Source organism: Onychostruthus taczanowskii, unplaced genomic scaffold, assembly GCF_017590055.1.
Source record: "Onychostruthus taczanowskii isolate IOZ18803 unplaced genomic scaffold, ASM1759005v1 scaffold279, whole genome shotgun sequence".
NCBI lineage: Eukaryota > Metazoa > Chordata > Aves > Passeriformes > Passeridae > Onychostruthus > Onychostruthus taczanowskii.
In genome coordinates this window covers 84820-97547 of record NW_024500117.1, presented here as the reverse complement: position 1 = coordinate 97547, position 12728 = coordinate 84820, and the positions used below count along the sequence as shown (strand labels likewise).

The following is a 12728-nucleotide window of genomic DNA, read 5'->3' as shown; positions in this document are numbered from 1 at the left end:
CCTGGGGATTTTTTGCCCCGAATCCCAGTATTTTGTCCAGAATTCCCATTTTTTTCCCCTGGAATTCCCCATGCCCAGCAGCTCCCGCTGCGAGGCGCGCCTGATCCCGGCGTTTCCCTCTAAACCCCATGGTTTCTCCCATAATTCCTGGGGATTTTGTGCCTCAATCCCTGGGGATTTTTTGCCCCGAATTCCTTTATTTTGTCCATAATTCCCATTTTTTTCCCTGTTTCCCGGCAGCTCCCGCTATGAGGCGCGCCTGATCCCGGCGTTTCCCTCTAAACCCCATGGTTTCTCCCGTAATTCCTGGGGATTTTGTGCCTCAATCCCTGGGGATTTTTTGCCCCGAACCCCAGTATTTTTTCCAGAATTCCCATTTTTTCCCCTGGAATTCCCCATGCCCAGCAGCTCCCACTATGAGGCGCGCCTGATCCCGGCGTTTCCCTCTAAACCCCATGGTTTCTCCCGTAATTCCTGGGGATTTTTTGCCTCAATCCCTGGGGATTTTTTGCCCCGAATCCCAGTATTTTTTCCAGAATTCCCATTTTTTTCCCCTGGAATTGCCCATGCCCAGCAGCTCGCACTGCGAGGCGCGCCTGATCCTGGCGTTTCCCTCTGAACCCCATGATTTCTCCCGTAATTCCTGGGGATTTTTTGCTGTAATTCCTGGGGATTTTTGCTGTAATTCCTGGGATTTTTTTTCGTAATTCCTGGGATTTTTTTTCGTAATTCCTGGGATTTTTGCCACAGTTCCTGGGGATTTTTTGCCCCGAATCCCAGTATTTTGCCCATAATTCCCATTTTTTCCCCCATTAGCTCGCGCTGCGAGGCGCGCCTGATCCCGGCGTTTCCCTCTAAACCCCATGGTTTCTCCCATAATTCCTGGGGATTTTGTGCCTCAATCCCTGGGGATTTTTTGCCCCGAATTCCTTTATTTTGTCCATAATTCCCATTTTTTTCCCTGTTTCCCGGCAGCTCCCGCTATGAGGCGCGCCTGATCCCGGCGTTTCCCTCTAAACCCCATGGTTTCTCCCGTAATTCCTGGGGATTTTGTGCCTCAATCCCTGGGGATTTTTTGCCCCGAACCCCAGTATTTTTTCCAGAATTCCCATTTTTTCCCCTGGAATTCCCCATGCCCAGCAGCTCCCGCTGCGAGGCGCGCCTGATCCCGGCGTTTCCCTCTGAACCCCATGATTTCTCCCGTAATTCCTGGGGATTTTTTGCCGTAATTCCTGGGGATTTTTTGCTGTAATTCCTGGGATTTTTTTTCGTAATTCCTGGGATTTTTTTTCGTAATTCCTGGGATTTTTGCCACTGTTCCTGGGGATTTTTTGCCCCGAATCCCAGTAATTTGCCCATAATTCCCATTTTTTTCCCCAGCAGCTCCCGCTACGAGGTGCGCCTGATTCCGGCGTTTCCCTCTAAATCCCATGATTTCTCCTGTAATTCCTGGGGATTATTTGCCATAATTCCCGGGATTTTTTGCCGCAATTCCTGGGGATTTTTTGCCCCAAATCCCAGTATTTTGTCCAGAATTCCCATTTTTTTCCCCTGGAATTCCCCATGCCCAGCAGCTCCCGCTGCGAGGCGCGCCTGATCCCGGCGTTTCCCTCTGAACCCCATGATTTCTCCCGTAATTCCTGGGGATTTTTTGCCGTAATTCCTGGGGATTTTTTGCTGTAATTCCTGGGGATTTTTTGCTGTAATTCCTGGGATTTTTTTTCATAATTCCTGGGATTTTTGCCACAGTTCCTGGGGATTTTTTGCCCCGAATTCCTTTATTTTGTCCATAATTCCCATTTTTTCCCTGTCCCCAGCAGCTCACGCTGCGAGGCGCGCCTGATCCCGGCGTTTCCCTCTAAACCCCATGGTTTCTCCCGTAATTCCTGGGGATTTTTTGCCTCAATCCCTGGGGATTTTTTGCCCCGAATCCCAGTATTTTGTCCAGAATTCCCATTTTTTTCCCCTGGAATTGCCCATGCCCAGCAGCTCGCACTGCGAGGCGCGCCTGATCCTGGCGTTTCCCTCTAAACCCCATGATTTCTCCCGTAATTCCTGGGGACTTTTTGCCTCAATCCCTGGGGATTGTTTGCCCCGAACCCCAGTATTTTGCCCAGAATTCCCATTTTTTCCCCCATTAGCTCGCGCTGCGAGGTGCGCCTGGGCCGCTCGGAGTCGCTGAAGGGGCGGGAGGAGCTGCGGCGCTCGCGGCGCGCGGAGCTGGTGCCGCGCTCGCGCAGCGACGTGGACATGGACACGGGCAGCGAGCCCCCCCGGCTGCACTCCGCCTCCTCCTCCGCCTCCAGCCTCTCCAACAGGTGGGACATCCCGGAATTCCCGGAATTCCGGAGGGCCCAGCCCCAGGTTTGGGGGGACGGGGCTCTGGGAGCAAACTCTGGGGAGCTGGGAGCATCGGGATCAGGGGAATTTGGGATTTGCGGTTTTTGGGAGGGGCTTTGCCCCTCCAGCCTCTCCAACAGGTGGGAAATCCCGGAATTCCCAGAATTCTGGAGGGCCCAGCCCCAGGTTTGGGGTGACGGGGCTCTGGGAGCAAACTCTGGGGAGGTGGGAGCATCAGGATCAGGGGAATTTGGGATTTGGGGTTTTTGGGAGGGGCTTTGCACCTCCAGCCTCTCCAACAGGTGGGAAATCCCAGAAATCCCGGAATTCCCAGAATTCCGGAGGGCCCAGCCCCACGTTTGGGGTGATGGGGCTCTGGGAGCAAACTCTGGAGAGGTGGGAGCGTGGGAATGGGAGGAATTTGGATTTGGGGTTTTTGGGAGGGGCTTTGCACCTCCAGCCTCTCCAACAGGTGGGAAATCCCAGAAATCCAGGAATTCCCGGAATTCCGGAGGGCCCAGCCCCAGATTTTGGGGTTTGGGATGGAAGTCTGGGAAAGGAGGGGAAATTGGGGTCGGGGGAAGTTTGGGATTTGGGGTTTTTGGGATTGGGATTTAGGGGGTTGGAGGGGGTGGGGGTTTTATTCCTTCAGCACCCAAATTCCTGCAGAACCCATGGAAAAATCCATGGAAAAATCCATGGAACGTAACGGGCTTTGGGGCTGAACCCCTGGATTTCGAGGGTGAGCTCATCAGGATCGGGGGAAACTTGGGATTTTGGGACACCCCAGGGGGATTTTTCCCTTCTTTTCCCAGATCCCTGGAAAATCCCACCCCCCCCTACACACCAAAGATGGGGCGCAGGTGAGTGACCCCCCCCTGGAATTCCCATTCCCTGTTTTCCCCGTTTCTCCCTCTTTTTTCCCTGTTTTTTTCATCATTATTTCCCCATTTCCCTCCCCAAATTTCCCCCAATTTTTCCTCCCAATTTTCCCTGTTTTTCCCTCTTTTTTCCCACTTTTTCTCCCCTTTTTCCCTTTTTCCCCCTTTTTTCCCCTTTTTTCCCTCATTCTTTCTCAATTTTTCCCCCTTCTTTCCCCATTTTCCCCCCCTTTTTCCCCTTTTTCCCTCTTTTTCCCCATTTTTTCCCTCATTCTTTCTCAATTTTTCCCCCTTCTTTCCCCATTTTCCCCCTCTTTTTCCCCCCGATTTTTCCCATTTTTCCCTCTTTTTCCCTCCTTCTTTCCCCCTTCTTTCCCCATTTTCCCCTCTTTTTCCCCTCAATTTTCCCTCTTTTTTCCCCTCTTTTTCCCTCATTCTTTCCCCCTTCTTTCCCCATTTTCCCCTCTTTTTCCCCTCAATTTTCCCTCTTTTTTCCCCTCTTTTTCCCTCATTCTTTCCCCCTTCTTTCCCCATTTTCCCCTCTTTTTCCCCTCAATTTTCCCTCTTTTTTCCCCTCTTTTTCCCTCATTCTTTCCCCCTTCTTTCCCCATTTTCCCCTCTTTTTCCCCCCAATTTTCCCCATTTTTCCCTCTTTTTTCCTCATTCTTTCCCCATTTTTTCCCCTCTTTTTCCCTCATTCTTTCCCCATTTTTTCCCCTCTTTTTCCCCTCAATTTTCCCTCTTTTTTCCCCACTTTTCCCCTCATTCTTTCCCCCTTCTTTCCCCATTTTCCCCTCTTTTTCCCCTCAATTTTCCCTCTTTTTTCCCCACTTTTTCCCTCATTCTTTCCCCCTTCTTTCCCCATTTTCCCCTCTTTTTCCCCCCAATTTTCCCCATTTTTCCCTCTTTTTTCCTCATTCTTTCCCCATTTTTTCCCCCTTTTTTCCCCCTTTTTCCCCATTTCCAGGAGCATGGATTCTCCCAGCCTGGGCTTCGGGGCCGACCCCTTCCTCCCGCACCTCCTGGAGGACGAGCAGGGCCCCGTCCCCGACCTGGAGCCGGACCCCGACCCCCAAAATCCCCAAAATTCCCACCCCAGCTCCCAGAGCTGGCAGCAGAATTCCCAGAGCTGGCAGCACTCGGTGAGCCGGGAGCTGCTGGCCAGCCTGCCCCAGCGGGAGGTGGATCGCCAGGAGGTCATCAACGGTGGGGAGCAGGGAATCCCGGGAATGCCGGGAATGCCGGGGGGCTGGAGCGGGGGGATGCTTCTGGGGGTGAATCCTGGAGTTTGGGGCTCATTCCTGGGGTTTGGGGCTCATTCCTGGGTTTGGGGGCTCATTCTTGGGATTTGGGGTACATTCCTGGGGTTTGGGGCTCATTCCTGGGATTTGGGGCTCATTCCTGGAGTTTGGGGCTCATTCTTGGGATTTGGGGGCTCCTTCCTGGGGTTTGGTGCTAATTCCTGGAGTTTGGGGCTCATTCCTGGTGGGGGCTCATTCCTGGGTTTGGGGCTCATTCCTGGGATTTGGGGCTCATTCCTGGGATCTGGGGGTCATTCCTGGGGTTTGGGGTACATTCCTGGGATCTGGGGGTCATTCCTGGGATTTGGGGGCTCATTCCTGGGTTTGGGGTACATTCCTGGGTTTGGGGTACATTCCTGGGTTTGGGGTACATTCCTGGGGTTTGGGGGTCATTCCTGGGTTTGGGGCTCATTCCTGGGATTTGGGGTCTCACTCCCGGGATCTGGGATCTCATTCCTGTTTTTTCCCCAGGATTTGGGGCTGCCTTTGGGGTGCTGGGGCTGGTTCTGGGGCTGCTTTTGGAATTGGATGTCCCCAATGTCCCCAGTGTCCCCAATGTCCCCTGTGCTGTCCCCAGAGCTGTTTGTCACCGAGCTGTCCCCCTGTGGGTGCTGTCCCCAGTGTCCCCTGTGCTGTCCCCAGAGCTGTTTGTCACCGAGCTGTCCCCCTGTGGGTGCTTTCCCCAATGTCCCCAATGTCCCCCCAGAGCTGTTTGTCACCGAGCTGTCCCACCTGCGCATCCTGCGCGTTCTGGATTTGCTTTTCTTCCAACGCCTGCGCCGGGAGCAGCTGCTGAGCCGGGAGGAGCTGGGGCTGCTCTTCCCCAACCTGCCCGACCTCATCGACGTGCACAGTGAGAGAAATCCCCAAATCCCCGAAATCCCAAATCCCCAAAATCCCAAATCCCCAAAATCCCAACGTTCCTGACCCCACCAGTTCCCCAGATCCCACTGGGATCCTGCTCTTCCCCAACCTGCCCGGCCTCGCTGATCTGCACAGTGAGACAGATCTCTGCAATTCCCAAAATCCCAAATTTGCCCCCCTTTTCCCCCCTTTTTCCCCTCTTTTCCCCCCTTTTTCCCTCCCTTTTCCCCCTTTTCCCTCCTTTTTCCCCCTTTTCCCCCTTTTTCCCCCTCACCTTTCCCTCCCCGCATTCCCAGCTTCCCTCTCGGAATCCATGCGGAAGCTCCGGGAGGAGCAGGGACCCATCATCGCCGAGATCGGCGACCTCATGCTGGCCCGGGTAGGACCCCCGTCCCTCCCTCCGTGCGTCCCTCCCCGCGGAACGCCGGGGCTCCCGGGAATTGCGGGGGTCCCAACGCCGGTTTCCAGTTCGAGGGCGCTGCCAAGGAGGAATTCCAGCGCGTGGCCGCCGCCTTCTGCTCCTCGCAGTCGGTGGCGCTGGAGCTGATCCGCACCAAGCAGCGCAAGGAGAGCCGCTTCCAGCTCTTCATGCAGGTCTGCGCCGCCGTGCCGGACCCTCCCGCCCGCTGCTTCCCTCCTTCCCCCCCTGGCTTTTCCCCTTCTCCCCCGCGGGGTCAGGAATTCCGGGGTGCGGGGATTTCAGCGCTTTGGGATTTCGGGGTTTTTGGGCGCGCTGAGGGTTTTGGGATGTGGGGAAGCAGTGGGGTGTCAGGAACTTGGTGATTTGGGTGAGCAGTGAGGGCAGGAGTTTCAGGATTCTGGGATTTGGGGAAGCAGTGAGGGCAGGAGTTTCAGGATTCCGGGATTTGGGGAAGCAGTGAGGGCAGGAATTTCAGGATTCTGGGATTTGGGGAAGCAGTGAGGGCAGGAATTTCAGGATTCCGGGATTTGGGGAAGCAGCGAGGGCAGGAATTTCAGGATTCCGTGATTTGGGGAAGCAGTGAGGGCAGGAATTTCAGGATTCCGGGATTTGGGGAAGCAGTGAGGGCAGGAGTTTCAGGATTCCGGGATTTGGGGAAGCAGTGAGGGCAGGAATTTCAGGATTCTGGGATTTGGGGAAGCAGTGAGGGCAGGAATTTCAGGATTCCGGGATTTGGGTGAGCAGTGAGGGCAGGAGTGACAAACTCCAGGATTTTGGGAAGCAGAGGGGTGACAAACTCCAGGATTTGGGGAAGCAGAGGGAGCAGGAGCTGGGTGATTTTTGAAGCAGAGGGGTGACAAAGTCCAGATTTTGGGAAGCAGAGGGAGCAGGAGCTGGGTGATTTTTGAAGCTGAGGGGTGACAAACTCCAGATTTTGGGAAGCAGAGGGGTGACGAACTCCAGGATTTTGGGAAGCAGAGGGGTGACAATCTCCAGATTTTGGGAAGCAGAGGGATCAGGAGCTGGGTGATTTGGGAAGCAGAGGGAGCAGGAGCTGGGTGATTTTTGAAGCAGGGGGATCAGGGGCTGGATGATTTGGGAAGCAGAGGGATCAGGAGCTGGGTGACCTGGGAAGCAGAGGGGTGACAAACTCCAGATTTTGGGAAGCAGAGGGGTGACAATCTCCAGATTTTGGGAAGCAGAGGGAGCAGGGGCTGGGTGATTTTTGAAGCAGAGGGGTGACAAACTCCAGATTTTGGGAAGCAGAGGGAGCAGGGGCTGGGTGACCTGGGAAGCAGAGGGGTGACAAACTCCAGGATTTTGGGAAGCAGAGGGGTGACAATCTCCAGATTTTGGGAAGCAGAGGGGTGACAATCCCCAGATTTTGGGAAGCAGAGGGAGCAGGGGCTGGGTGATTTTTGAAGCAGAGGGGTGACAATCCCCAGATTTTGGGAAGCACAGGGAGCAGGGGCTGGCTGACCGGGTGCCCTGCCCTCCCAGGAGGCCGAGAGCAACCCGCAGTGCCGGCGGCTGCAGCTGAAGGACCTGCTGATCGCCGAGATGCAGCGCCTCACCAAGTACCCGCTGCTGCTGGACAACGTCATCAAGTGCACCCCTGGTAAGGACAGGAGCGCCCCCAATTCCAGCCTCTCTCCTGGAATTCCTCATTCCCTTCGCCCCCCACTTCCCCTTCCCTGCTTTCCCACTGTTTTCCCTGTTAGTCCCCTGTTTTCCCCTGGATTTTTGCCATTTTCCCCTGGATCTTGCCTTGGATTTCATCCCTTTTTTCTCTGGATATTACCATGGGTTTTTCTCGTTATCCCATGGGTTTTTCCCAGGATTTCCCCATTCCCAGCGGGCTCCCCAGAGCAGCAGAAGCTGCTCCATGCCCAGGATCAGTGACTCCTGTCCCATTTCCCCCTGGATTTCCCCATGATTTCCCCATGATTTCCCCCTGGATTTTCCCAATTTCCCCCCGTTTCTCCCCTCCCAGCGGGCTCCCCGGAGCAGCAGAAGCTGCTGCGTGCCCGATCAGAGATCTCAGTCCCGTTTCCCCCTGGATTTCCCCATGATTTCCCCGTGATTTCCCCTGGATTTTCCCAATTTCCCCCCATTTCTCCCAGTTGTTCCCAGCGGGCTCCCCGGAGCAGCAGAAGCTGCTCCATGCCCAGGATCAGGGACTCCTGTCCCATTTCCCCCTGGATTTTCCCCATTTCCCCCCCGTTTCTCCCCCCCCAGCAGGCTCCCCGGAGCAGCAGTGCCCGATCAGAGATCTCAGTCCCATTTCCCCCTGGATTTTCCCCATTTCCCCCCGGGGTGTTTCCCCTGGGTTTTGGTGTGTTTCACATGAATTTTGGGTTGTTTCCCATGAATTTTGGGGTGTTTCCCCTGGGTTTTGGTGTGTTTCACATGAATTTTGGGTTGTTTCCCATGAATTTTGGGGTGTTTCCCCTGGGTTTTGGTGTGTTTCACATGAATTTTGGGTTGTTTCCCATGAATTTTGGGGTGTTTCCCCTGGGTTTTGGTGTGTTTCACATGAATTTTGGGTTGTTTCCCATGAATTTTGGGGTGTTTCCCCTGGGTTTTGGTGTGTTTCACATGAATTTTGGGTTGTTTCCCATGAATTTTGGGGTGTTTCCCCTGGGTTTTGGTGTGTTTCACATGAATTTTGGGTTGTTTCCCATGAATTTTGGGGTGTTTCCCCTGGGTTTTGGTGTGTTTCACATGAATTTTGGGTTGTTTCCCATGAATTTTGGGGTGTTTCCCCTGGGTTTTGGTGTGTTTCACATGAATTTTGGGTTGTTTCCCATGAATTTTGGGGTGTTTCCCCTGGGTTTTGGTGTGTTTCACATGAATTTTGGGTTGTTTTCCCTGGGTTTTGGGGTGTTTTCCCTGGATTTTGGGCTGTTTCCCATGAATTTTGGGGTGTTTCCCCTGGGTTTTGGTGTGTTTCACATGAATTTTGGGTTGTTTCCCATGAATTTTGGGGTGTTTTCCCTGGGTTTTGGTGTGTTTCCCATGGGTTTTGGGCTGTTTTCCATGAATTTTGGGGTGTTTCCCTTGAATTTTGGTGTGTTTCCCATGGGTTTTGGGGTGTTTCCCTTGAATTTTGGGGTGTTTCCCATGGGTTTTGGTCCCGCAGAACCTGGACCTGACCTCACACCGGATGATCCACGAGGGACCCCTGGCCTGGAGAGTGGGCAAGGACAAGAGCGTGGGTACGGACTGGGGGCAGCTGGGAGGGACTGGGATCTGAAAAAATCCCCCAAAAACTGAAAAAAAACCCCACTAAAAATCACAAAAAAAAAAAAAAACCCCCCAAATATTAAAAAAAAATCCCCAAAAAACAAAATCCCAAAAAATCCCCAAAAAAATCCCAAAAAATCCCCGAAAAATCCCCAAAAATCTGAAAAAAAAATCGGAAAAAAAAATCCCAAAAATTGCCCAACCCCCCTGGAATTTCGCAGACCTGCACGTGCTGCTGCTGGAGGAGCTGCTGGTGCTGCTGCAGCGCCAGGACGAGCGCTGGCTGCTCAAGTGTCACAGCAAGGGCGGCCTGGGGGGGGCCCCGGACACCAAGCAGAGCTTCAGCCCCGTGCTCAAGCTCAGCTCGCTGCTGGTGCGCTCCGTGGCCACAGGTGGGCAGGGAAATCCAGGAATTCCGGGAATTCCGGGAATGAAATGGGGGAAAACCGGGAATTTCTGGGGGGTTTGTGTAAAAAAATGGGGGTTTTGTGTAAAAAAATGGGGTTTTTGGGGGGAAATGGGGATTCAGCCCCGTGCTCAAGCTCAGCTCGCTGCTGGTGCGCTCCGTGGCCACAGGTGGGCAGGGTAATCCCGGAATTCCGGGAATTCCGGGGTTTGAGTAAAAAAATGGGGTTTTTGGGGGGAAATGGGGGTTCAGCCCTGTGCTCAAGCTCAGCTCGCTGCTGGTGCGCTCCGTGGCCACAGGTGGGCAGGGAAATCCAGGAATTCTTCGGAATTCCGGGAATGAAATGGGGGAAAACCGGGAATTTCTGGGGGGTTTGTGTAAAAAAATGGGGTTTTTGTGAAAAAAAATGGGTTTTTTGGGGGGAAATGGGGGTTCAGCCCTGTGCTCAAGCTCAGCTCGCTGCTGGTGCGCTCCGTGGCCACGGGTGGGCAGGGAAATCAGGGAATTCCAGGAATTCTGGGAATGAAATGGGGGAAAACCGGGAATTTCTGGGGGGTTTGTGTAAAAAAATGGGGTTTTTGTGAAAAAAAATGGGTTTTTTGGGGGGAAATGGGGGTTCAGCCCTGTGCTCAAGCTCAGCTCGCTGCTGGTGCGCTCCGTGGCCACAGGTGGGCAGGGAAATCCGGGAATTCCAGGAATTCTGGGAATGAAATGGGGGAAAATGGGGGGGTTTGTGTAAAAAACCGGGATTTTCTGTTGAGGAAAAGGGTTTTGGGGGAAAAAGGGGTTTGGGAATGGGGGCTCAGCTCAGCTTGGTGCTCATCTGCTCCATGGCCACAAGTGAGCAGGGAAACCCCAGAATTCCGGGAATTTGGGGCATTCTGGGGCTGGGAATTCGGGGAATTTTGGGGCTGGGAATTCTGGGAATTTTGGGGATTCTGGGAATTTTGTCCCCCCCCAGACAAGCGCGATTTCTGGGGGGTTTGTGCAAAAAAATGGGGGTTTTGTGTAAAAAAATGGGGTTTTTGGGGGGAATGGGGATTCAGCCCCGTGCTCAAGCTCAGCTCGCTGCTGGTGCGCTCTGTGGCCACAGGTGGGCAGGGAAATCCCGGAATTCCGGGAATTCCGGGAATGAAATGGGGGGAAATGGGGGGGTTTGTTTAAAAAACCGGGATTTTCTGTTGAGGAAAAGGGTTTTGGGGGGAAAAAGGGGTGTGGGAATGGGGGCTCAGCTCAGCTTGGTGCTCATCTGCTCCATGGCCACAAGTGAGCAGGGAAACGCCAGAATTCCGGGAATTTGGGGCATTCTGGGGCTGGGAATTCGGGGAATTTTGGGGCTGGGAATTCTGGGAATTTTGGGGATTCTGGGAATTTTGTCCCCCCCCAGACAAGCGCGCCCTGTTCATCATCTGCACCTCGGAGCTGGGACCCCAAATCTACGAGCTGGTGGCACTGACGTCCTCGGAGAAGAACACGTGAGGGGAAATCCTGGAAAATCCCCTGGGAAGGGCAGGAAAATGCCCTGGGGGGATGAAATCCTTGGGATGAGCCAGAAAGTTCCCTGGGATGGGCTGGGAAATTCCCGGGGGGGACAAAAATGCATGGGATGGGCTGGAAAGGTCCCTGGGAAGGGCTGGAATTCCTCCCTGGGGGGGACAGAAATCCCTGGGATGAGAGGGAAGGCCCCTGGGAAGGGCTGGAGTCCCGGCTGGAATTCCTGGCTGGAATTGCAGGTGGATGCAGCTGCTGGAGCAGGCTGTCCAAGGGGCCACCAGGAGCCTCCCGGGGCCACCAAAACAGGGACAGAGCGAGGCCGGCGGGGACGGGGCCGCCAGGTGGGAATGGGGGGAATGGGGGGAATGGGATGGGGGAATGGTGGGAATGGTGGGATAACGGGATCCTTCCTCCATTCCCTGGGGACAATCCCAAATTCCCCAACTGCAGTTCCCCCATTCCCTGGGGACAATCCCAAATTCCCCAACTGCCCTTCCTCCGTTCCCTCAGAAACCCCAAATCCCCTTTTTCCTCCCTCCGTTCCCTCAGGAAACCCCAAATCCCCTTTTTCCTCCCTCTGTTCCCTCGGGAAAATCCCAAATTCCCCGGTTTTCCTTCCTCCATCCCCAGGGGAACATCCCAGATCCCTCCGTGCCCTCCCTCTCTCCCCCATCCCGGGACATTTCCCCTGGAAAACCCCAAATCCCATTTTCCCTCCCCAATCCCAGTGGAGACCCTGCGGCTCCTGATTGTCCGGTGGCTCCGGGATCCCCGCCTGTCCGGCCGGGAATTCCCCACATCTGGCCGGGAATTCCCCACATCCGGCCGGGAATTCCCAACATCCGGCCGGGAATTCCCAATGTCCGGCCGGGAATTCCCAATGTCCGACCGGGAATTCCCCACGTCCGGCCGGGAATTCCCAACATCCGGCCGGGAATTCCCAACGTCCGGCCGGGAATTCCCAATGTCCAGCCAGGACTCGGCCTCGTCCAGCCGGGATTCCGGGACGTCCAGCTGGGAATTCCCAACGTCCAGTCAGGAATTCCCGGTGTCCAGCCAGGAATTCCCGGTGTCCAGCCAGGATTCTGGCATGTCCAGCCAGGAATTCCCAAAGTCCGCTCGGGAATTCCTGATGTCCACTCGGGAATTCCCGAAATCCAGCCGGGAATTCCCGGTGTCCAGCCAGGAAGGGCCGGAGGGGCCGGAGCCCAACGGGATCCGAATCAACCGGAAAGGTAAAGGGGGATGGGCCGGGGGTCTGGGGGATTGGGGCAGGGATTTGGGGTGGGATTGGGAGAATTTTGGGACATTTGGGGTGGGATCTGTGGGGGAATCCATGGGAATTCCCTGCAGTGCCTGCGGGATCCCTGCGGGGGTTTGGGCTTTCTCTCATTCCCAGGATTTGGGGTCTTGTTCCCTGTTCCTTTTGGGATTTGGGGTCCCATTCCCTGCCCCTTTTGGGATTTGGGGTCCTGTTCCCTGCTCCTTTTGGGATTTGGGGTCCCGTTCCCTGCTCCTTTTGGGATTTGGGGTCCCGTTCCCTGTCCCTCTCTGGGATTTGGGGTCCCATTCCCTGCTCCTTTTGGGATTTGGGGTCCCATTCCCTGTTCCTTTTGGGATTTGGGGTCCCATTCCCTGCTCCTTTTGGGATTTGGGGTCCCATTCCCTGCTCCTTTTGGGATTTGGGGTCCCGTTCCCTGTCCCTCTCTGGGATTTGGGGTCCCATTCCCTGCTCCTTTTGGGATTTGGGGTCCCATTCCCTGTTCCTTTTGGGA

At 54.7% G+C, this 12728-nt stretch overlaps 1 protein-coding gene across 1 annotated transcript in view; it reads left to right on the top strand.

The window, feature by feature from the left end:
* The window catches only part of ARHGEF11 (Rho guanine nucleotide exchange factor 11), a 42150-nt gene that overhangs the window by 23634 nt on the left and 5788 nt on the right, over positions 1–12728 (top strand). The window contains exons 21-32 of the mRNA XM_041407706.1: positions 3156–3203; positions 4189–4427; positions 5229–5375; positions 5683–5765; positions 5855–5980; positions 7308–7425; positions 7801–7886; positions 8950–9025; positions 9275–9445; positions 10847–10934; positions 11193–11294; positions 11584–12188. Of these exons, the coding sequence (XP_041263640.1) occupies positions 3156–3203; positions 4189–4427; positions 5229–5375; positions 5683–5765; positions 5855–5980; positions 7308–7425; positions 7801–7886; positions 8950–9025; positions 9275–9445; positions 10847–10934; positions 11193–11294; positions 11584–12188 (1889 nt within the window). The remainder of the gene's footprint in view (positions 1–3155; positions 3204–4188; positions 4428–5228; positions 5376–5682; positions 5766–5854; positions 5981–7307; positions 7426–7800; positions 7887–8949; positions 9026–9274; positions 9446–10846; positions 10935–11192; positions 11295–11583; positions 12189–12728) is intronic.